Source organism: Trichechus manatus, unplaced genomic scaffold (genome assembly GCF_000243295.1).
Source record: "Trichechus manatus latirostris isolate Lorelei unplaced genomic scaffold, TriManLat1.0 scaffold00006, whole genome shotgun sequence".
Taxonomy (NCBI): Eukaryota; Metazoa; Chordata; class Mammalia; order Sirenia; family Trichechidae; genus Trichechus; species Trichechus manatus.
Genome location: NW_004443942.1, coordinates 12,000,459 through 12,025,755, shown reverse-complemented (window position 1 = coordinate 12,025,755; position 25,297 = coordinate 12,000,459). Strand labels below are relative to the sequence as shown.

Below are 25,297 nucleotides of genomic sequence, written 5' to 3'. Positions count from 1 at the left end.
GTGAGAAGAGGTGGGAGGTACATTAGGAGTGAGGCACTGGTGGTTCATGGGATTCTCACCTTCCATGCAGGAGACCCCGGTTTGATTACAGCGCATGCACCTTATGCAAAGTCACTACCCATCCGTCAGTGGAGACTCGCACTTTGAACAGGTTGCTGAGCAGGTTTTAGCAGAGCTTTCAGACTAAGACAGATTAGGAAGAAAGACCTGTTGTATCTACTTCCAAAAATCAGCCAATGAAAACCCTGTGGATCACAGTGGTCCAATCCTCAACTGATCACAGGGATGATGCAGGACTGGGCAGTGTTTCGCTCTGTTGAGCATGAGGTTGTTATGAGTTGGGAGCCAACTCGAAAGCAGCTAACAACAGTGCATTAGGGGCAAGTGATGTACCCAAGGCCCCACAGATCTGTGTGTCTACAGACCTGAGCCATTCCCTTTCCATGACAGTTCAGTCTTCCTAATCCCACTACAACCATCCCAGTGACCAGCTGGCAACCTGGGATTCTCAAATCTTCCAAGAACCCCCTAAGCCAAGACAGTTTCACTTGGATTGGCCACAGAGATGCCTGCCACTCCCTGTGGGGACTTGCCATGACCTAGCGCCTTTCAGGACAGCCTCGCCTAAAATAATTTATCTTGGCCCCCAAAGTGCATTTTGGCTCAAGGAGTCTTTTGGCTTCCTCTCCTATCAGTTTGCCAGGAACAACAGCCTGTCAAGGTCTCTCCAGGTCTGGCCCTGGAAACACCATGGGAAACATTCACCAGATAAGAAAGAGCCTTTCATGCCATCAGTGCACTCTTTTTGACTCACGGTGCTGCCTCTGTGTTCTATGCTGACTTGGTAAGAAATGCCTCACACGTCTGTCCCGTTACTGTTGGAGGAAGGGAAGAGAGGAACAAGGGGCATTCTCCATGTTCCATCTACCACCCTACACAGCAAATGGCCCTTTTTATTCTGAGCTATTACTTTCCCTGTGCTGTCAATGTCAAGCTTACTGGGATAGAGCTGGTCCAAAGGTCTGGAATAATCAAAGAGTACAAGGCAGGACCCAGGAGAGGAAAGGCCGTGTGACTGGGGCTTTAAGCTCAAGGGGGCTTCAGTCTTAGGCATGTATTTATTTAGAGGGACGCCAGGTTCAAGATCACTTGCAACATTCATTCAGCAGACATGTACTGACTGCATACTATGGAACAGGCACTGTGGCAGACAATGAAAATACGCGAGCATTCAAGACAGTCTTGACCTTAACTTTTTAGAGCTTGCAAAAGTTATGGGCGCCATTCCTTCCTCCTAATTAGTGTGCAGAAACAGTCTAAAGATGTATCTTATATGGGTGGCTTTCTGATTTGTGTGTGTGTGTGTGTGTGTGTGTGTGTGTGTATTTATGCGTATGTGAGTGTAAGACAGTGTGTGTGTGTAACATTTTCAAACAGTTTGACTTTTAAATATTATGGCCAGAAGTCACAAACATAGGAAGCACCCCATCAGGGGATAAGGGATGGGGGACACACTAAATGGCTGGCTCTTAGGACAATATTTTGCCACCTACGTTTTAGGCTAAAGTCCTAGAAAGAAGTCTAGACTGGACCAGCAAGTTTCACAACATGAGCACTTCCCTGTATTTTCGTAATGAGCAGCACTGGTACGTGTAGCATCTCACTTAGTGCTCATAACACTCCAGCAGGGAGACAAACGTCACTTCATTTTTACATTGAGTAGGTAGACTCCTTCCTGTTTTTTCCAAGCAGATGAGTATGTACCTAAGGCATCCAACTGCCTAGGCAGTAAATTCAGATCGTAACAGAAGGAATCACACCAAAGGAGTTAATATTTAGTTTTTGTTAATTAAAAAAAAAAGGATTTTACAGCATAATAATAACCTCAAGAAACAAAAGCATAAACAACCAGGCTTTGGGTTTAAAAGGATCTGTTAATTTCCTTTAGTTTCCATTTATATCCAAGACTCTAGCAGGTCAGAGCATTTTCCTGTAGTGTAGTGAAGGGACCCCTTTTCCTACAATCTTGAGGCTTGTTGCTTTATGGTGGGAAGGAGATCTAATGAAGGAGGGTTCAAAGAAAGGTCTACCTCTTCCCAGCCCTAAGGAATGATGGGAAGGAAAAGGAAGCAGGAGAAGGAGGAAATGCATTAGATAAGTGCAGTAGAGAAGGGTTTTGTTTCTGCTCTCCTTTGGGGGATTTTAGGAGGAGGAGGCTTTGCAGGTCAACCCAGGACACAGTCATAGATAACAACATGAACTTGGGAGCACTATCATCAGGGAGAACGAGGTCTTGAGGTTTACTTTTCCTGAGCCTCCCTTGGTTCCCATGTGGCATGGATGGGACCCTCACTGGCTGGCAAGACTACAAGACAGTGAGTGATGGGGGAGGTGGCTCTGCATGGAGGACTATGAGCTGATGGCTTGGGCCAGGACTGATGAGTGACCCAGCCAGACCATAAGAGTATGGCCAGTGGGCATTCAGAAGAGGCCAAGGAAGGCCTGGAGCAGCCCCAAGGTCTCACCATGTAAAGTGATAGAAATAGACAGACATGGACCAGAATATAAATTACCCTAGCTACAGACTTTAGCCACTAATGCCAGTGCGGTAGGTGGCAACCATGCAAACAAGGGACATTGCCTTTGCAGTGCAATGGATCACTTTTATATGGTTACTACAGAGTGGACATCAGGTACCACGAGAGCCTAGAGGAAGGAGCTGATACTTGTGCTTGAATGGAATCAGGGAGGGCTTCAGAGAGGAGGTGACTGGCAGGCAATGATGGCAAATCTAAGCATAGGGTCTTGTACCACAAACGGCACAGAAACATGAAACACTCTGACATGTTTATGGAGCTTACAGGTACTTCAGCAGGGATGGCTTCCTTAGCTTCTGAGGCGGCTTGGGGCTGAGTCTCCTAAGAGGTACAAAACACACGTGGTATCTGCTGATGCAGTAATCCCTGCCACCTACCAGAGAAGATCTGGCCATCAAAAAGCCAACAGTGAAAACTAGCTGGCTCATTAGCCTGACCACATTCTAAAGACAAGCAAACTGCTACAACCTCTGCTTCCTTAGCCCCAGATACCACCAGCCAGGGGTCAGAAACCAATACAATGACTCTTAGAGCTAAAAGTCATCAAAATCACAGCATCACATCCTATACTGGCCACTAGAGGGAGTCATGCACTGTAGCAGAAAGACACTGGAGGTTAGGTTGATTTTCTCCAAGTGTTCTGTAAACAGAATCACTAGGTTTCACAGTTGGAGATAGCAAATTTTATAAACCCAAAGTCCTGTGGAGTTAGGCACCAAGAACAGATCATTCATTCACAAAATATTTATTAAATACCTACTGTGTGCTAGTCCTGGGGTTCAGAAAAATAACAGGCACTGTCTGCCTTCGAGAAGCTCTGAGTTTAGTGGAGGAAACACACACACACACACACACACACACACACACACACAAAAAAAAAAAAAAAAACAACAACAAGGGTGGATATTTCTTGAAAATCCCTGCCTCTTTGCCAGGTACTTTTCAAGCTTAAGGTTAAGGACTTGTTGCAGTTCATTTGGCAGAGCCATGACTGCTGTTTGTCTCTAAACACCATACTCTTTTCTCAGCACCATCCAACTCCTCTCAGACAATTCAACAACCAAAATGAAAGGGTTACCAAAAAAAAAAAGAATGATCCAGTTCCCACATAATATAGTTCATAAAATTATGTTCTACATCCCAGTTTGGGATCTTAAAAGCTTGCGAGCAGCCATCTAAGATACAACTATTGGTCTCCACTCACCCAGAGCAAAAGAGAAAGAAGAACACCAAAGATTCCAAGAAAAAACTAGACTACCGGACTAACAGTTTACATGAACCATGGCCTCACCTACTTGGAGACTAGCAGAGCTAGGTGGTGACCATTCTAATCAGAGCCACAATGGATGGACCCTGATGGAATGGGATAAAAATGTGGAACAGAATCTCAAATTCTTAAAAAAAACAAAAACAAAAACCCAGACTTATTGGACCCATTGACACTAGAGGACTCCCTGAGACTATTGCCCTGAGATACTCTTTAAACTCTGAACCGAAACTAGCTCCTGAGGTCACCTTTTAGCTAAATAACAGATGGCTCACAAAATAAAGAATATCACCCATGAGTACTGTGCTCCTTTAAAAAATCACCTATATGGTCAACAATTACTTTAAAACACAGATGAGAACATAAGGGGGGAGGCAAACAAGATTAATGGGAACGGAACAACCAGAACGGAAATAATGAGAATGTTCATGCATTGTGAAGAATGTAACCAATGTCACTGTTGAATGGAAACCTAAACTGTTGTGTAAACCTTCACAGAAAACACAATAAAGTATTATTTAAAAAAAAGTAAAGTTACATGTAGCGTTAGGGGTGAACCGAGGGCACCAGGAACGAGGAGACAAAGCTCACCCTGACTGGGGGAGTCCAGGAGGACATCACAGGGGCAAGGGTTTCAGGATCAGTCAAAGGGCATGACCAGTTGCCACCGGGTTGACTCCAATTCATGGTGATCCCATGTGTGTTAGAGTAGAACTACGTTCTGTAGGGTTTTTAATGGCTAGTTTTTCAACATAGATTACCAGGCCTTTCTTCAGAGGCACCTCTGATGGACTCAAACTTCCAACCTTTCAGTTAGCAGCCAAGCCTGTTAACCGTTCGCAGTACCTGCGTATTCTCAAAAGGGAAGGCATTTTCAGGCAAAAGGAAGCAGCATGTCTGGAGCTTTGCAAAGACCTAGAAATAGCCTTTGAGAAATAGTAAGGAGCCTAAAGCAGTGGCAAATGTGGGGGATGTGAAGGAGGATGTGGCCAGCGGTACAGTGGGGAAGGCAGATGAAGAAAGGACTGCAAAGAACCTTCCCCCATTCAGTTAAGGAGTTTAGATTAGTTCCCACAGGCAATGGGAAGTATCAAAGGTTCTTAGGGAGAAATTTCTAATGTCAAATTTATGATCATTTTTTTCCATAAAGGGTAGATTATACAACTCGGTGCCTCCTTTTAAAATTAAAAGAAAAGTCTTCCAAACATATGGATGCTAAGTCTGTCACTTTAATTTTACTCTGTACCATATGGCACTCTGAATTTCTAGAATATGAATAGATAGATTGACTTCACAGATCAAACCTTAGTAAAAGACATCTTCATCTGTTATTTTACATTCTTTTCCACTTAGCCAATGCCCAATTTACTAACCTAATAAAAGGAAGTGGTGAGATCAGGTGACAACTGGTAAAGTGCTTAGAACATGCCTGACACAGACTAAATACAAGGTCTGCAAACACACACCCCAAAATAAAGACTCCCGATCAAAGGAGGAAAATGCAGAATTTCAAATTCTCATGGAATCCAGACTTTCTGGAGTCACCAAGGCTGGATGAACCCCAGAAACCACTGCCCTGAGATAATCTTTAAACCTCAAACTTTAAATCAAAAATATTCCCTGAAGTCTTTAAACCAAACCATAGTTTAGCTTAACTAGTAAAGAGCGCCTGCCTTACGCATTATGCTCTTTTGAGAACTATATAGATGGAATCAAATTGACAACACCAACTCAAAAGATTAGACTGGAAACCTAGGAGGCAGTGAGCTTATGTTAATGGGGGAGGAACAATTCAAAATAGAAGGGTGAGAATGGTTACACAACCCGAAGAATGTAATCAATGCCTCATGTAGAAACTGTTGAATTGATGTATGTTCTGTTGTGCATATTCTCAACAACGAAAATAAATTTAAAAAAAAAAACAAAAAACTAAAAAGAAGTTAAACTACTAAGAAAAAAAAGAAAGAAAGCATTTGCCATTAGGTTCTTAGCTAAACTCTAAGTTAATAATTTAATTTCAGCCCCACCTTCCCGAGAATTGAAAGAAGCATAAGCACACATATCTAGTGAAGAAAATGAAATGAGGCACCCAAAAAAGATGCTGTACTAAGCCAAGGCATGCTGTTATTTTAAAAACCACGGTTATAGGGTTTTCAGGAACCAGAATTTATTTCCCTATCAGGCTTTCTAAATAAACTTGCTGTAAACTTTTATAAGAATTTTTCTCAGGAAGCCTCTGTGCTGACTTGTACGTTACTCATACCATCAAAGCTGTGTTTCCACCAAGTCAAACAAAGATTTGGATGAAAACTTTAATCATTTCATTGTTTCTAAGTACCTGGATGTTTGAGGGTAACAAGATATGCAGACACTGGCTGAAATTTTGTGTTTATCAGATAAATGTGTCATTAATCAGATACAATCTCAAAGAAAAATCTAATTGCAAAAATTTTAAAAGGTTTCAGGAAGTTAAATGACAGTTCTACTCTGTCCTATAGGGTCACTATGAGTCGGAATTGACTCAACGGCAGTGGGTTTGGTTTTCTGGTTTAATGTCACACATGGAGTCCTGGTGGATGCTAACTAAAAGGTTGGCAGTTTGAACCCACCCCGTGGCTCTGTTCTTGTAATGATTACAGCCTTGGAAACCCTATGGGACAGTTCTGCTCTGTCACATGTTATTATGATGAGTCGAAACCAACTCAGACGGCACCCAGCAACAACGTCACATAGCTAGCAAGTGGCAGAGCAGGGTTTAAGCCCTGGTCTGTCTGCTATGTCAACGTACTTTCTTTCCACTAGATCAATTGCCTCAATGACGACTTATTTATTAGATTCTGAAGTGTAGAACAAATAACCAGTCCTTAAATATTTACAATACAGTCATTTTAATACGAGGAAAAAGAAATGAGTAGAAAATTAATTGCCTTGCTCAGAACTCAGCATTCAGAAAGGCAAACTGGCCTCAAAGCAGAAACTCACGTGCCTTTCCAAGAGTGAACTCACAGGTTCTACAATGCTGCAACGAGGAGGAGCATTAAATTCCCTCTGACTACCTCTCCTCATTTTGAAGATACATTTATGTATTAAGAGGAATGGAGGAAGAAAAACCCAGACCAGACTTCTCCGATTTCAATAATTGGGTGGTTTGCTTACATTTCTGCACTTTTATCTACACTTGTTCTAAGCACTATCTCACATGCTAAAAATGTAGTGCAAGCTTCACAAAGCAGAACCTGAAATGTAAACACTTGTGCTTTTAGCAAGGGTAAAGGCTCTGGTTTGGGTAAAGAAACCGGGACTTTCTCACTATAACATCCCTCAGCTGCAGTTTAGAGTGTGTCAATGTCTCCACCTTGTGGAAACTGTCAATACTATATCAAAATAAATTCACTTACCTTTGCGTTTAAAGGGGTCCTGGTGGCACCGTGGTTAAGAGCTTGGCTGCTAACCAAAAGGTCAGCAGTTTTGAATCCACCAGCAGCTCCTTGGAAACCCTACGGGGGAAGTTCTATTCTGTCCTATAAGGTTCTATGAGTCAGAATCGATTTGACGGCAACGGGTTTTTTATGTTTAAAAGACTCATCTGATAATAAAATAAACTCTATATTACAAGACACAAAAACCTCAAAAAATAAGCATGACTTTTTGGTAGTATATTACAATGGTAATTGATAATGATCACCTTGAGGCGTGCTGGATACCAAAGTCTTCTAAATAATAATAAGGTTAAATGATATGCTTTTTTATTTTAGTAACAGGTATATGTTATTGTTTTTCATGTTTACAGAAAACTAGAAATACAAGATGATGCTCTGAATTAACTAGATCATCTAATGTGTCAGTCAATTAACTTTCCCAGCCATTCCAGTGAGCAGAAATGTGTCATATTCTGAGAGTATTGTGGTTTCTGCCTTCAAAGTAAAATCAAGAGGCACGAAACCAAAGCACCTCTATGCACAAGCTTTTAAGTAAATAAAAGAACATTGCTAGCCAGACAGGTACCCATTGCTGTCGAGTCAACTCTGACTCATAGCGACCCTATAGGACAGAGTAGAACTGCCCCATAGGGTTTCCCAGGAGTGGCTGGTAGATTCGACCTGCCAATCTTTTGGTTAGCAGCCAAGCTCTTAACCACTGTGCCACCAGGGTTCCTAGCCAGACACGCAGAACTAAGCAGAAGGGAGTTCATTTTGCAATAAAAATTCTAGCAGTTGTGCTATTTCAAAGCAGCAATAAAACTTAGGCCAAGGTGGTGCAGCATGGTGGTTGAGGAACTTCGGCTCTGGAGCCACCGTCCCTGGACTCTGCTCCTTAATAGCTGCAGGGATCTTGGGCAAGTTCTTTATCCTTCCTGGGCCTTGGTTTTCTCATCCATAAAATGGGGATTATGATATCATCTATCTCAAGGGATTGCTGTGATGATTAAACAGTAGATGCAAGCACCTAGCATAGTGCTTGGCACATAGTAGGAGAGTTAGCTATTATTAAAATTATGAAAATATTAACACATTCATGAGGTGCTTGATCACTATTTTCATGGAAATGAGTGGCATGATTATTCTACTCTATTTTAGTTATCTGTAATTTGATTGCTAGAATGTTAGAGGTGGAAAAGATCCTGGGGAACTTTGAGGCAGCTCATTTTAACAGATAAAGAAGTCTCAGGCCAGTGAAGTAAAGAAATGCCCCTAAGGTTACATGCTGATCTGCAAGCAGTGCTAACAACAAGAAGCCAGGCCTCATGCTACACAAAGTCATGGCTTGCTCCATCTAAAACGTTCCTTAGACACCATCTCATCCCTCACCTGAACTTTACATATGAACACATTGAGAAACAGGGAGGTTTCTTCACTCATTGATCCATGCATTCATTCATTCATTCATTCAGCAATACTTATAAGCTATTATGTATAATCACCATCCATCTGTCAATTCATCCTACTGTGGTGACTTGCATGTTGCCATGATATTAGAAGCTATGCCACTGGTATTTCAAATACCAGCAGGGTCAGCCATGATGGACAGAGCTTCCAAACTAAGACAGACTAAGAAGAAAGACAGACTACTTCCAAAAATAAGCCAATGAAAACCCTAGGATCATAAGAGAATATTGTCCGATACAGTGCTAGAAGATGAGCCCCTATGTGGGAAACCAAACCCAACCAAACCCATTTCCATCAAGTTGATTCTGACTCATAATGACCCTACAGGACATTGTAGAACTGCCCCATAGGGTTTCCAAGGAGTGGCTGGTGGATTTCGCACTTAAAATACACAGTACCTTCAACACTGGACTTGAACATAGCCATGATTATGAAGGCAGCATAGGACTGGGCAACGTTTTGTTCTGTTGTACATGGAGTCGCCATGAACTGGAGCCAACTCAACAGCAACCACAAACAACATTATGTACAAAGCACTATGGTAGGCGCTACAGATTCAGTGGTGAATAAGGTAGACAATGTCTCTGGCCTCATGGCACTTATTGTAGCAAGGGGAGGGGGGACAATAACATATAAATAAATAATAAGGATAAATTCAAATAGTGATAAAGCCTCCAAAGGAGAATAAGACAGGATGATGTGATGGAGACTACTGGGTAGAGGCGGGACACACAAACTACTTCAGGTTGAATGGTCAAGGGAGGCCTTTCTGAATATGTGCCAACTGAGCAGCCGAAAGAAACCAGCCAGGCAGAGATCTGAGAGAAGAGGATCCAGGCCGAGAACCAGAGAGTGCATAGGCTGTGAAATAGAGAAGAGCTTGACAAGACTGACGAATAGAAAAGATGGCAGCAATGAGACCAGAAGAAATAGCTGGTACCCAGCTACCACTACTGAATGTTCTGATCAGGGACTCAACAGATGGATGCTGATCAAAAGGAGGAAAAATATGGAACACAACATCATACTCCTATAAAAATCACACTTAATGAATCCATTGAAACTGGGGGAACCCCCAAATTTATTGTCCTGAAATAATCTTTAAACCTTGAACTAAAACTATCCCATGAAGTCATGTGTAAACAAAACAACAGTTGAGCTCAATTAATCAAGAATGACAGCCTTGAATATTTTGCACTTTTAAGGAGTTATCTATGTGATCCAACTGACAACAGTAACTCTAAAGTACAGATGAGAACTTTAAGAGGGGGAAAGTATACAAATTAATGGTGGTGAAACACCGTGGGTAGAGATAATGCAAATGGTGACACAGTGCAAAGAATGTAACCAATAGCATTGAGCTGTACATGCAGAAATCATCGAACGGGAGTCTATTTTGTTGCATATATTTTAACAACAACAAAAAATTTTTAAATAAATAAATTAAAACAAAGAAAAGCCATCTGTAATAGGGGAAGGGAGAGGGGAAAAGAACGATGAGACCTAAGAAGCAGGCAAAGGCCAGATCATGCAGACCAGGCAGGCCATGCTAAGGAGCTTGGATTCCATCCTAAGTGCAGGGTTTGTTCCCGGGCCTGACACAATATAGTTTGTTTTCCAGCATCACTCTGGCTGCCGGTGGAGGCTTGCTAGTGCCGCCCAGCAAGTTATTGGCCAAGCTTAGACTGTGGCCCAGCGCTTCTGATTCACAACCCAGCAGTGCTCCCCTCCACATGGATAGTAGAAGCTGAAGGAGGCAGTTTGACCTCCTCCAGGGAACTCAAATAAAGTCCTGCAAACAGAAACCAGGTGCCAAGCCTTCTTTCGCTAGGTGAGAAGCCTGAAGCCCCAAGTACTCACCCGCTCGTAATGTCATCGGTCTGGATGTTCTTGCTCAGAACATCCCCATCGCTCATGTAGCCTGGGGCGTCCATGCTGATGCCTTCCAGCTCCATCTCATCTCCTGCCTTGTCCGAGACGTCCACATGGCAGATGCTGCTGCCCCTGGTCGCCAGCTGTCTTCTCAGCGGGGCAGGGTATGCATAGCGGCCCGACTCAGTGTTGATGAACCGGCTGGCATTGGCTCGAGGGGGGTACCCGTTGCCCATAGAGGGGGCGTCCCCTGCTTGGAGCCGGGGGCTAGACTGGCCGAGTCTCCAGGATAGCGGAGTAGGCCTACCAGTCAAGCTGAGGATACTGCGTCCACTTATCTCCGTGGTGACATTGGTGTCAAAAGTGGTTTCCAATGTGCTAAAAAAGAAAACCAACTGTGAGTTAGACTGAAATATGCCTGGTATCCTTTACAGTTCATATGTTAATTTTTTTTAAATTATGAAGGATTATGCATACACAAAATAGGATAAGACAACAGATACCACCCAGTGTATTTTCTCTGTCGAAAAAGGAAAAGGTAGAGGCTAACAGGGGCTGTGGGAGGGAGGAAATGGGGGGTTACTGCTTAACGGGTGCTCTCGATTTTGGAAATGGAGAGTGGTGACAGTTGCACAACACCGTGAGTGTAATTAATGACAATGAATTGTCTACTTAAACATGGTTAAGGTGACAAATTTTATGTTCCTGACATTTTACCATAATGAAAAAGGGAAGCTGTGTATCTATATAACATTCTTGAAAGCCCAGTGGAGTTATTTTTTCCCTAAAACATGGTATGAGACATCCATCATTAATTACCTTAATTAAATGATCTTAATTATTTTTTTTAATCCAGGAAAGAAAACAGAAAACGCTGACCTGGTAAAGATGAGCATGCAGGTTGCCACCTGCTCGTTTGTTCTAGGATGCTGCATCACAGTTCTCCTTTCCTAAAGGTAGGAAGCTCCGTCCACCCCCAACTTCCTCATACCACATCTCACATCCTCCACTCCCTCCCAGCAAACAGGTGGGGAGCCTTAACGTTCTAACTGTCTAACATCCATTCCCCCCAGACTTTTGCTTGTTTAAAATGACAACTAAACTTTGGGGACAAGAAGTCCAAAAAGAGTGGTGAGTGCATGGGTTTGAGATCCATAATAAATCAAGTTACATGGGTCAGAAGCTGCCAGGGGATGCAGCTCCCCCCTTTTGGACTACATCATCTTCTCAGTCAAACAGGCTATTGCAGCACAGTCTAGATGGTCATCTGCACCTTCGAGGACCACACGGGGATTTCCTAACTGATCAGAGAGGGAGAGTCACTCCTACAGGAGAAACCATCAGGCTCTCTCCTGTCGTGACCACCATCCTGCTACACTGAGGGTCAGATCCAAACCAAGAAATCCATCAAACCACTGTAACCAACATGAGTCAGTTTCGGTGATTATGGTGGAAGGAGGGATGCTTCATACCTGATCATAGAGTCACGGGACCCAGCATCTGACTCCACGCCATTCAAATATCTAAAGGTTTAGGAGAAGCGACTCAAGGGCACCACAAATCCCCAGTGACTCTTCTTTAGAAGAGACAGTTTGGTGCTTCAAGCTATTCTGGTTTCCCTCTGATCTGGAAGCTGCCTTGCTTTCCTCAATTGAGGATCCCTCTGTTTCGGAGCAGGTAGAACCCACAGTGGTTAATTAAATCGGATTCTGCTAAGCCTGCTGATAAAGGAGAAGCCCTGGGGTCTTACTTCTATATCCATTTATCACAGAAACTACAATTCGAGAAGCAAAGAGACTCTCAGGGAGCCCAGTGGGGGGACATTAGAACCTTTCCTTGATGATCAAAGCCAAACACAAAGTGTAAAACTTCACCCTGCCAAAATCATGAAAGTATCCTAGGGTTGCATCTTCTTCGACTTCTTACTCAGCAGTGAAAACAACTTGATAAATGTTCCCAATGTAATCCTAGATTCCATCCAATAAAATCATACTTTAAACACTATCATACGTTTTATAAATATTTCCTTACGTGATTTGTACACGTGCATGACTAACAATATTACTGAGTGTTGTGTATCAGAAGACTGAGTAAGAATTCAAGTTATTCACTTAATCACACGGGTCAAATCTAGTTCACCTGCTTGTTTCAACAGCACAATACAGTTTGGGAGGCTGCAAGTAGTAAAGTGAAATTTAAATGGAGCAGGTCTACAAGATCCTATGTCGGATGGGTTTAGCAACCTTCTGCTTTTGGGAGGAATCTGTCTATACTAATTTTTGCTCCCTACAATTCTCTTCTGCATGCTGCATGATAGTCTTTGTGAGTTCCAACATGGGTAGAGACCAAGGTTATTTCTTCCACTATTAACCAAATTACTTTGCTAGTGACATGAACAAACACAGGTAGTGTATGAACCAAGTTACCATCCAGTTCAGTATGTAATTCATTGTGTAGATACCTGTGTGTAACCTGAGTTCCCCGTAAACTGGACATGGTCTCCTCCAAATTTTGCCGCAGATCAGCGATATTCTTCACTGTCCGCAGTCGCCGAGCCTCTGGATCTTCCCCTGGGAAGATAAGGATTAAGACCATTTGAATTCTGTGATAGGTTGCGAGCTTCATGAGAGCAGCAACCATGATCGTGACTATCACCACGTTCCGCACTCAGTGCCTGGCTCACCATAGGTGCCTAATAAGGACGTGAGAAGGAATGCCTGAATGATGCCCAAAGGAAGGTGTTAAACCCAAGGAGAGAAGTCTTTCTTCTCCCTCCTGGTCCCTCCTGCAATAGGTGAAGTCTAGCCTGTGGGGGAAGCAAAGCAGCTAGTCTAAGACGTAAATACATTTTGTATGATCTTCAATAAGGATGCACACAGTTGAGGTCTGATCACTTCATGGGGATCATTTTTTGCCCACGCAAAAGCGGCATTGTTTCCACACTATGGGTGGTACATGCTGCTGTCTCTCAGCTCTATTTTACAAATGGAACTCATACTGGCTAAAAGATCTGCACTTATTATGCATGCATATTTCTACAGATAGAGATTTACCTTCTCCCTTGTTAGATTATGTCATTTCAAAATCTACCTCCTTTTCTTACTGTGTAATTGGGAGGAAGTTGCTGACCCTCTCTATTCTTCAGATTCCATATTCCTAAAATATGCTGTGGATTGCCAGAAGAACAAATCAGTCTTAAAAGAAATACAACCAGAATGTTCCTTAGAAGCAAGGATGTCAAAACTTCGACTGGCTTATGTACTTACTTTGGACATCAGGAAGACCAACCTCTAAAAAAGAACATCATGTTTGGTAGAGGGTCAGCGAGAACAAGGGAAACCCTCTATGGGATGGATTGATATATTAGCTGCATCAGTGGGCTCAAATATACCAACGGTCATGAAGATGGCACAAGACCAGGCAACATTTTGCTCTGTCATACATAAGGTCACCATGAGTCGAAGCTGACTCCATGGTAACTAACAACAAGAGTACCTACCTCAAATGACAACTGCAGCGACTAAATGGGATAAGGCATGGAAAGCCCTTAGCACAGAGCCCTCCACACACACTCAGGACATATCAGTGTGTGTTACACAGCACCGAGTCACTGAGAAGCAGCAGCACCTTCCGTTCTCGGGGCAAGATTTCCCACAAAACACCTGGCTGGGCAGAGTTTAAGCTGATGCTAATTAATGTACTAGGAGAAATACGCCTGATATAAGCTAGGATGCTCTCTTAGCACAGCCATGCTTAAGGGTCTCTGGCTATTCTGCTTCATTTGGGCCTATAAATGAATGAAGAAAAGGGGAATAACTACAAAAGTGATTAAAGGGATCAAACATTTTTCTCTCAGAGCAATTTCGGGGAGAGCTAACAAGATTGAGGAATCACATTCAAGGGTCTTTCTTCAAAAGCCTCTGACTATTTTCAAGTGTTGAGCAACATTGTTTAGCAATCTCCATATACAACACAGCACTTGTGGGCAGCAGTGGAGTTTACACTGGACACTAGGTAGCATACGGGGGCTGTGGTGGTTTAGTGGCAGAGTTCTTGCCCTCCATGTGAGAGATTCAGGTTCGATTCCCAGCCAATATACCTCATGCGCAGCCACCCCGTCTGTCAGTGGAGGCTTGTGTTTTGCTATGATCCTGGACAGGTATCAGTGCATCTCCCAGACTATGGTAGACTAGGAAGAAAGGCCTGTCAATCTACTTCTGAAAACCAGCCAATGACAAACCTTATGGGTCACAACAATCCAATCTGCAACTGATCATAGGGAAGGCACAGGATTGGGCAGTGCTTCATTCCACTGTGAACGGAGTCGCCGTGAGTCTGGGGCCAAGGCAGCTAACAAGAACAACAGAGTTCTCAGCAATTGTCACTGAAATATGGCAATAGGCTGCTTAGAAATATCATAGTTAACTTTCTTTCTGAGACAGACAACAACTTCCCTAGGTAGCTCTCAGCATAGCTGTGCCTGGAGGCTGGGGATGCATTAAACGATAGATATGATTATGTGATTTTACAGAGGGAATTGACTACAGCAAACTCGCTATCCTTGAAAATGCAAGTGTTTTCAATTTTCTCCCCCTTTTTAACCAAGGGAAATTTGGAAGGCATTTTTCTCTTATCTGAAAACTGGTCAAGCTTACATTTCCCACCCAATTCTTTAAAATACACATATGTGTGTATGTGTTTTTATGTGAAAGCAGTGATGAATATCTATTCTGCCTTCCTCTAATGACCTTGGAGGAATGTAATTGCATCTGTCTCCTGGGCCATCAATTAAATACATTTTCCTGCCAGTTTGGCCGCATTTTATATCTATGTAAGGCTGCCAAAAATGTACTGATCAGCTGGACAGTTCTAGGCCTTGAATGAACATTTAGTAGGAAGCTAGGTCTAGGCACAGGTTTTCAAATTACCTTCACCAATTAACTACACACAAAAAGGTTTTAGTAACTGTATTTATTTATCTATGTCTCTCAAGGACATATTTGCTTCTCTTAACTCTCCTTTAGAAATTCCAAGATCTTTGAGATAGGGATGGTATCTCATCTTTACTTTTGGTAAACACACATAAATAGATGCCTCAGAAATAGTTGTTGGACAACAGATATGTGGTCAGTATGGGGTGAAAATACAGTAAGACCTTTGCATTCTGACAGATAAAAGTCTGAATTCTGACACTGTCACTTATTAGCCACTTGATGTCAGGCAAGTCGCTGACTCTCTCCGAATCTCATCTGTAAGATGGAGATAAAAACCCTTCCCTCAAAGGGTGAGGCTGACATTCAGATGAGATGACACATATGAGGTGCCCGGCATACAATGAGGGCTCAGTAAATGTGAGTGTCTTATTTTCCTCTTGGGGATTCCGCTGGAAAATATTTCTTCCCTCAGAGTCTTGTGCTCTAACAGATTCCAGAGGTAATGTAGAAAGCCAAACCATTAATCCACCTGCCTTGCTCAGGGAATCACGTTCTGCACTGCCAATTCTGCCTCCTTGGAAGATTGCCTCAATGTAAGATTTTCCCACCAACACATGTCCTGAGCATAATAAATATTCAACAGTGCTCCAGTGGAAATGGAAGGGCCCTTTCAGCTCATTTACAAGGATCTTAAAAACCAAGTAACGGTAATTTTAAGCTATTCCATCTCTATCTGCAGCTCTCTTGAATTTGCCAAGCCTCCTTCAAGTCACTGGTCACAACGAGAGAGTACCACATTCTGATAAGACTCCTCTTCACCAAAAATGCTGAGTTTCCCTGGGTGATGCAAATGGTTAATGTGCTTAGCTGCTAACCAAAAGGTTGGACGTTCGAATCCACCCAGAGGCACCTCGGAAGAAAGGCCTGGTGATCTACTTCTGAAAAAAGTCAGCCATTGTAAACCTTATGGGGCACAGTTCCACTCTGACACACATGGGGTTGCTGTGAGTCGAAACTGAATCAACAGCAACTGGTTTGATTTTTTTAGGAGGACGGTAAGGTGTTACAAAAGGATCTTTGAAGGAACCTGGGATTTTTACTTGCAAGAGAGAGGCTTTAGGGACAAGCTGCTACATAGACAAGAATGGAAATTCTCTGAGGGCTTGAAGAAGCTGAATTATATCCAGTGGTTAGAAATGTAAGAATAAAGAACTCCATTATCAGTTAAAGCCATCAAGACACAGAAGGGTTGTCTTATGAAGGGATAATCTTTCTGTCACAAGAAATATTCAAGCAGAGGCTAAAAGACGATCCATCAGTAAGCTATAGAAGGGATTCATGTATAGAAGAGATTCATGATAAACTGGTGGCCCATGTGGTTCCTTCTAACTCTATAATCCAAGTCATATTTCTCAACTGTAGTGCTAGGTAAATGGCAAAGCATCGCTGGAAAATCCACCAATTTGCATAATCAAGGGGAAGAACTATGCAATCAAGCAATGTTCTTATAAATGTCCATTTCTAAATATATCCACCGTTTGTTATCATTTCAAGGAACTGGCTGTGGATAAATTAAATTCAACCTTCAGTGTCTCCATTAAAAAAAAAAAAAGTCACAGTATAATCACGCATGTGATTTTACTGCTTGAATAAAAGACAAGTCACCCTGCTTAAGACATGTTCATTAGCAACCAACACCATTTGATTTAATGCCCAAGAGTACTTGACCAGGCACTACTGGCTGCACAGGTCTCATCCCCAAACCAGCCTCTCAGGGTCTTTGAGTTTTACTTGGTTTTGTAGTCCTGCTGCAGAGGAGACATGGGGAGAAAAAGAAAAGTTAGTGGAAGATCACAGGCAGCAATCTGTCACACTGAAATCTAAGTGCTATTTGGAATGTTCTCTGGCTGCTGCTTCCGCTTTTCAAACATGAATTTTGCTGAGACTCATCATGTCTGACATGCATCTCCACAACTCCACGGGACGGGCATACATCTGATACACGCCAGGCTCTGAAACACTGGCTGGGTTCTTTTGATGTGTGCACATAAGAACAGTCTGGAATGTGTGGGGAGACTTGAAAAGTGATCTGAACCCCATACCCTTCTCCTCCTAGTTGGTCTTTTTCCTGTGTTATCCATGTACTCATATGCAAAGGAGCTACAAACCTGGAAGAGAAGGAAATAGAAAATCAACCCCAAATGTGGGGACATGAACCATTGTAAGATGGATCACTTACAAATAGCTTGAAAAAAAAAAAAATCACTGTACCACCACTCTGCCCAGCCAGCAGAACCAGAAGGAAGTAGTTAAATCACCCAGATCCTCTGAAATGAATACTCAGAGCTAATGCTGAGATGGATTAAGATTCAATCACATGGGCTGCAGACCAATTCCACAGCGGTAATGTGGCTATTAAAGCAGTGTGGTCATGGATATTTAGACTAATAAACGGATTTTAAACATGGCTTCGATTTTTAACCCAACTCTGAAAGTGGGAAGATATGAGAATGGTAACACAGCCACTGCTAACTATGTGGTTTACCACTCACTTCCCAGATCAGAAGTTGCTGGAGCACAGGGCACAGAGCTGGGGAATGAGAGACCGAAGGTGGCAACTCGGAATGCACTGCAGTAGGAATTCCAATCCCGACATGAGCTTTTCTTCTTTAAATTCAGAAGGTGATTAGTTGTTGTTGTTAGGTGCCATCGAGTCGGTTCCGACTCATAGCAGCCCTACGTACAACAGAACGAAACACTGCCTGGTCCTGCGCCATCCTCACAATCGTTGTTATGCTGGAGCCCATTGTTGCAGCCACTGTTTGTCAATCCATCTTACTGAGGGTCTTGTAACATTAATAAATATCTGTGGAATTAATTATGTGACAACTGCAAATCTTATGCTTTTATACAACATATACACACACCCCTTGCCATCAAGTCAATTCTGACTCATAGCGACCCTACAGGACAGAGCAGAACTGCCCCACAAAGTTTCTAAGGCGTAGTCTTTACAGAAGCAGACTGCCACATCTTTCTGCCGAGGAGCAACTGGTAGGTTCAAACCGCTGACCTTTGAGTTAGCAGCCAAGTGCTAACTACAATACCGCTGTGCAACCATAATACCCCTTTAATTATCATTGTCTAGGTTAGACTGAAACAAAATTTAGATTTTTTTTTAAAGAAGCATGCTGTAATCTTTCCAATTAATTGAGGAAGCTAAGAACAAACTTTAAACCAGTGCTTCCACAGAGAAAAGAAAAAAAAAATTCCAATATTTGAGAGTTTCAAATAGTGCTGAAAAGCAACTTCATCTGAAGAGTAAACAAGGAGATTCAAAGTTAAGGACCAGAGCAGTCCTGAGCCCCTAAATAAATGAAATTAAATATATCTTAAAATGGAATTTGCCAACAGGTCAGAGACTTATTTACAATTCTGGAGAGGAGAGGATGGACTGGGAGAGAGAGAAAAAAGTGAAGAAGGAAGAGGAAGGAAAATAATAGGGAAAGAAAGAAACAGAATAAAATTTGTTGAGCTCATCGATCAATGCAACAGTAGAACAACTTCAAATCAAGCTGGGTTCACGTCCTTCCAGCAGGTTGCATGGGAGACCTCATCACCAACAGACCCAGAATTTCTGAGGCTCATACTCACCGGTGAGTTCTTCCAGCGCAGGCTGTCCACTCTTGGTATAGTGGCTGGGCTCCATGTTCATGCCCGCTGAGCTGGACTCGGCAGTGACATTCCCTTCGGTGTCTGTCTGGGACCTTCATACACAAACCAAAGTAGACATGCTTGTCATGAGAGGCAGCTACCACAACTGGGCCACTGTGGTCTGACCATAGCACCCACTATCACCTCCTGCAGCAAGCTTTAGAACACAGCAGATCAGCAGACTGACGTTAAATAATTCATTCACCTCACATGGAGCAATGTCCTAGAATCAGAGAGAGTCACCGAACTGTAAAAGATGAAATATTCATCGCCCAAATGGAGGGGCTGCAATCCCTCACCCGGGGATGATTCTCCGCACCGCCATCGAGGAGGTAGGTCTAACCAGACTAATGCTGGAGGCTCCTGGGTGGTTTGGATAATTCAACCTGTGCCAAAGAGTAACTTCTAAGTAACCAGCAATGCAAGCGAGTCAAGCATAAAGATGACTCTACTGGCAGCCCTTGCGGCCGCCCAAATCCTCCTGACATGATTCTCTCTGAAAAGGTGACTGTAAAATCAGTCAGGAGTGGGTGCCAAGCAGGTGTGTTTGCCCTCCAGATCTCTGATTCAGAGCTCAGATCTTCTGACATGAAAGGTCTCATTGATGGCTATTTCAACACTTGACTGAAATCTGTACTTCCCCAAACCTTCTCCAGGCCCTTATTTGTCAGGCAAATTGAGACAATTGCTTCATGCAACGTTTTCTTGCCACAGCTACCTCTGCTCATTTAGGCACGGCATGCAAATGTATAATTACACTCAGATGCATAACCCTGGGTGTAACATTTATTAATTCATTAGCATCCTAAGCAAATTCAACCAGATTTCACTGACTATGAAGAAAGTATTTGCCAAGAACATGAATTGTGTGAAACAGACTGTGGGGGATGTGTTGATAAACCTCAAGTCATCCACCCACTCTCCTCTCCTTGCCCTCCCACTGAGGCCATTAGTTCCCAATCGCTGGGTTCTCTACCTTTAAAGGATTTTCATAATCCCAGTGCTCCCTCCTCTCCATCCCTCCGCTAGCATCCAGCCCTCATCATCTCTGCCTAGGCCCATATAAATACTTTGTAAATGGGTATCCCACCTAGAGCCTAGAGGTTGCAATTGGCAGCCAGTTGCAGGAACCAGCCCATAGATGTATTCTTATTGATCTGCATAGTATTTAAAAGTTTTCAAATCAGTTGCAACATTTAAAAAATGGGAGATTTCACAAGAAATATCTGGATTTCTGCCTCCTCCCAGTAAAAACTAGAAAAGTTTGGAAAGCCTGAGTTCAACTTTTTTTGCAGGGCGCCATCTGCTGGCGCCAAGTGGTAGCTGCTCCCCCTAGAGAGGCATGGAAGCTCCCTCTGCCAGTCCCCAAAAGCCTGAGCCACCCTTTTACTTTAACTTTTTTTTACCCAACCAGGCATATAAACTTGTGACCTGTGTTCTAGATTGTTCCTAAGTCTGGTTCACTCCCCATACAATCCAGAACTTTGTAACACCAATGTGATCACATCACCCTCTGATTATAGGCTTCTAGTGGTTTTCCACTGCCTACAGAATAAGGTTTAAACTCCTTATTGTGTTAGAAGATACCCTACATAACTGGATTCTTCCTTTCTGTATTTCCAGCCCCATGTCCTGCCACTCCCACCCTTTAGAAGCAGCTCTACCCTACGTTCCATTCGTATGTGGTTTCTCGCCATTCCCTGATCATGCCGTGCCCTTAAGAATTTTGCTTTTGTACTTATTGTGACCTCTGCCTAAAGGCCCTTCCTTCTTCCTTAGTTCACTCCTAATCTGCCTTCAAGATGCAGTCCCCAAGGACCCAACAGATGGATCCTGATCAAAAGGAGGAAGAGTGTGGAACAGAACTTCAAACTCATATGGAAACCAGACTTACTAGATCCATTGAGACGAATCTAATTCCTGGAAATAATCTTTAAATCTTGAACCAAAACTATCTCATAAAGCCATTGTTAAACTAAAGTTTAGCACAATTAATAAAGAATGTTTGCCTCAAGCATAGCGCTCCTATAAAGAATTATCTATGGAGTGTAAACTGACAACAGTTCATCTAAAGCACAGATGAGAAATTTCAGGGGCAGAGAGTCTAAATTAATGGTGATGGAACAATATGGGTAAGGACAGAATAGTGACAGGATGTGAAGTATGTAAAGTATGTAAATGATGCTATTGGACTGTTCATGCAGAACTTGTGAATGGATGTATGTGTATACTGCCACCAAAAAAACAAACAACGAAAAAAAAAAAAAAAAACCAGAGACACAGCTCCCGTATCATGTTGGCCTGGAAGCCTTCTCTTGACTCCTTGTCAGCTGATTTCATCACCTCATGTGTTTCTGCAGTCCTCTTCCTATTCTTCTGTTGCCATATTTATGAAGTGTGATACAGTTAATAAACCTTTCCCCCAATAGACTGATAGCCCTCTGAAGGCAAAGACTATTCAATACAAATGCAGAGCAGGCAGTCAAGAAGGAGGTACAGAATGGATATGGGATAAATGAGAAATGTTTAAGCCTGGAAAGATGCTAGGTCTGGAGTCTAGACATTTAGCTGGGTTCAGGTCTAGGCTCCCTAACTTGGTAGCCATGCAAATTTGAATAAATCACTTCATGTCTTTGAACCTCAGCATCCTCATCTGTCAAACAGGGGTAACAATAAAACCTTCCCAGATAGTGCAAAATTCAAACGTGATCTAACAAAAGCACTGAGTAAACTATAAAGCGATAGAGGTGTTCATTGTTACTTCTGAATTGTTAAATATAATTCATTCTGAATGATTTGTTTTTAAAGGACTTGTCTTCCCTTCACCCCTTGGTAACACAATTAGCATGGAGAGGTTCCGGGGGTGGGAGAGCATTGTAAGTTATACATGGTGGAGCATAAAGTTCAGACAGGGAATTTTAGAACAGGAAGGGAACTTAAACCACTTAAAAAAAAAAAAAAATCTAATTTGGTCCAATCTGGGTGGAATGGAAGAGTGTGCCATCACATTATAGGGAGAGCAGATAGGGTCACATAGCAAAGTGTGTATAAATTTTTGTATGAGAAACTGACTTGAACTGTAAACTTTCACTTAGAGCACAATAAAAAAATAATAATAACTTGGTCCAATCTCTTTACAGATGAAGACACTGAGGGTCTGAGAGATTAAGTGATTCACAGAGTCAAGACAGAATGATGGCTAGGAGCTTGGCCCCTCTAGTTAGACTTGGATTTAAACGCTAGCTCTTCTAGTTAACACCTTGTCATGGATTGAATTATGTCCCCCCAAAAATGTGTGTATCAGTTTGTCTGGGCCATGATTCCCAGTATTGTGTGGTTGTCTTCCATTTTCTGATTATAATTTTATGTTAAAGAGGATTAGGGTGGGATTCTAACACCCTTACTAAGGTCACATCCCTGATCCAATGTAAAGGGAGTTTCCCTGGGGTGTGGCCTGCACCACCGTTTATCTTACAAGAGATAAAAGGAAAGAGAAGCAAGCAGAGAGTTGGGGACCTCATACCACCAAGAAAGAAGTACCTGGAGACAGCGTGTCCTTTGGACTGGGGTTCCCACGCAGGGAAGCCCCTAGTCTGGGGGAAGATTGATGACAACAACGACCTTCCTCCAGAGCCGAGAGAGAGAGAAAGCCTTCCCCTGCAGCTGACACCTGAATTTGGACTTTTAGCCTACTTTACTGTGAGGAAATAAACTTCTCTTTGTTAAAGCTATCCACTTGTGGTATTTCTGTTATAGCAGCACTAGATGACTAAGACATAGGTCTTGTGACTTACAGTAAGTTATTACCTATGAAGAAAGTGTTTGTCAAGAACCTGAACTCTGAAAAATGGACCTTAACTTCAGTTTCCTCATTTATAAAATGGAGATTAAGAGAAAAGTAGCTAGCTTGTGGAGTTGTTAGAAGGATTAACTGAGCTGAAGCACGGAAGGCCCTTAGCTGAGTCTCCACACACATTGGTGTATGCTCAGTAGCTGGTCCTGCGGCCAGTGCCCATGAGCACACAGGGAGTAATGAGCCCATAAAGGACACAGCCCAGCAATCCCAACTCCTGTCCCGGTGCTCTCCTCTCCAGCCTCTCTTCCCTGGCTTATTTATAGAGGAAAGACACCTGAGAGGGCCCACAGGGGCAGGGCACAGGATGAGCACTGACATTAAGAAGGGGTTTAACAGATACACATCTGAGATGATTTCCCCTTCCTCTTGTTTGTTGGACAGTCACTCTTTATCATTAATGGTTATTCCACTCTTGGAAAAACTTGAAATTAAAAAAATAATAATAATAAGAAGAAGGAGGTTAAATGTTTCACAATCTTTCCAATAATTACAGTGAAAGAAAAAAAATGGGGGGGGGGAGGATTGATGGTGACCAAAGGCTGTAATAGCTTTTAATTTTGAAAATGCAAATCTAGAGTCTGTGATTTGTAGCCTGAATATGTATTACCTGCAGCCAATCAGTGTTACTGGAATGATAAAAATTTCATGGGGAGCAATCAGCCACCTCCATGCTTCAGGGGACAAACATATTAACAGCAGTGTGTGGAAGGGCTGAGTCATCCTCTCAGCCTTGGCGCCCTCTTCAGGATGGTTAGCTGATGACTTGATTTAATAAAAAGATGACCAACTCCCAGTTAAAGAGTTCAGGTGTGGCCCTCGCTGAAGGCGAGGGTGAGAAGGAAAGCAAGCGGGGGCTAGGCAAAGCCTAACATTCCCTCATGGCTGGACGCTGGCTAGCTTTACAGATCTCTCAAGCCAGTCTTCTCACCTGCTATTGGGACCAACTGTGATGGAACCTACTAGAACACAACTCAAGCAAAGAAATAGGAAATATCTCAGCCTTTGGGGAATCATACAAATATAGGTAACTGAAAGTGTGGGCGTGAGCCTATGCAAATGAACAGGTATGCAAATACACGTATGCATACATGTACACTTGCATGTTATATGTGAATGTGTATTTGTGTCCACACATATATGTGACTGTTGATGTATGTCCCTACCTATGGGTATATGCATGCATGTGGACAGTTGAGTGTGTGTGTGTATGTATTTCAGGTGGCAGTTACAAAACGCATGTGACAATCATTAGCCCCCTTCTGCTATCGAGAGGTATTAGTTATCACTTAAGTGTGCAGTGTGGTCAAATGCACTCCACGTCTCCAGCACAGGATCAAGTACAGCACTATGAACAAACACACTGGGACTCCCTCAAGAGCAGTGCCAGGCCAGCTTTGTCTTTCTGGGTTGGACTTATCCACACATATCGCTGTGCCTATCTAACCCAGAACCTGACCTTTGACATATGGTAGCACCCAGAGCCCATGTCCTTCAACAAAGGTGTGTGATGCATGCTGAGCTCCTAGAGGACCTCACAGGCCAGAACTACACAGAGCAGCACCTGGCTCCAGTGGCTTCCTGTGGTCCCACAGATTGGCACATCAGAAAGACTGAGAGATGGAGAGAGAGGGATGGATGAAGGACAGAAGGACGGACTCAGACACATACACCCAGGCTTGTCTCCTCATTATAACATGGGTTCTTTTGTTCTTCTAGAATTGATCCCTTCCATCACCATACCCTTTTCCACCATTCTTCCTCAGGCCAAAAAACCCCAGCACCCAGCACGGGCTAAAAAAAAAATACTTAGTAATATGTGTGATGTGGTAAGGAACTGTGTGAACAGAACAAAACATTCTTTGATGGTTATGAGGGTGGGGAGAGAAGGTGGGGTTATTTACTAACTAGATAGTAGATAAGAATTATCTTAGGTGAAGGGAAAGACGGCACATACTACAGGGGAAGTCAGCACAACTGGACTAAACCAAAGCTAAGAAGTTTCTGAATACAATCAAACACTTTGAGGGACAGAGTAGCAGTGGTAGGGTTCTGGGGACTATGCTTTCAGAGGACATCTAGGGCAATTGGCATAACAAAGCTTATTAAGAAAATGTTCTGCATCCTACTTTGGTGAGTGGCATCTGGGGTCTTAAAAGCTTGCAAGCGGCCAT

The 25,297-nt window shown here is 42.8% G+C and overlaps 1 protein-coding gene across 3 annotated transcripts in view; it reads right to left on the bottom strand.

The window, feature by feature from the left end:
• Positions 1–25,297, bottom strand: part of NAV2 (neuron navigator 2) — an 852,675-nt gene that overhangs the window by 158,982 nt on the left and 668,396 nt on the right. For all 3 annotated transcript variants that reach the window (XM_004369713.1, XM_004369711.1, XM_004369712.1), the window contains exons 8-10: positions 19,211–19,323; positions 13,084–13,192; positions 10,611–11,000 (exon numbers count right to left, since the gene is read on the bottom strand). In XM_004369713.1, coding sequence (XP_004369770.1) covers positions 10,611–11,000; positions 13,084–13,192; positions 19,211–19,323 — 612 coding nt within the window. The remainder of the gene's footprint in view (positions 1–10,610; positions 11,001–13,083; positions 13,193–19,210; positions 19,324–25,297) is intronic.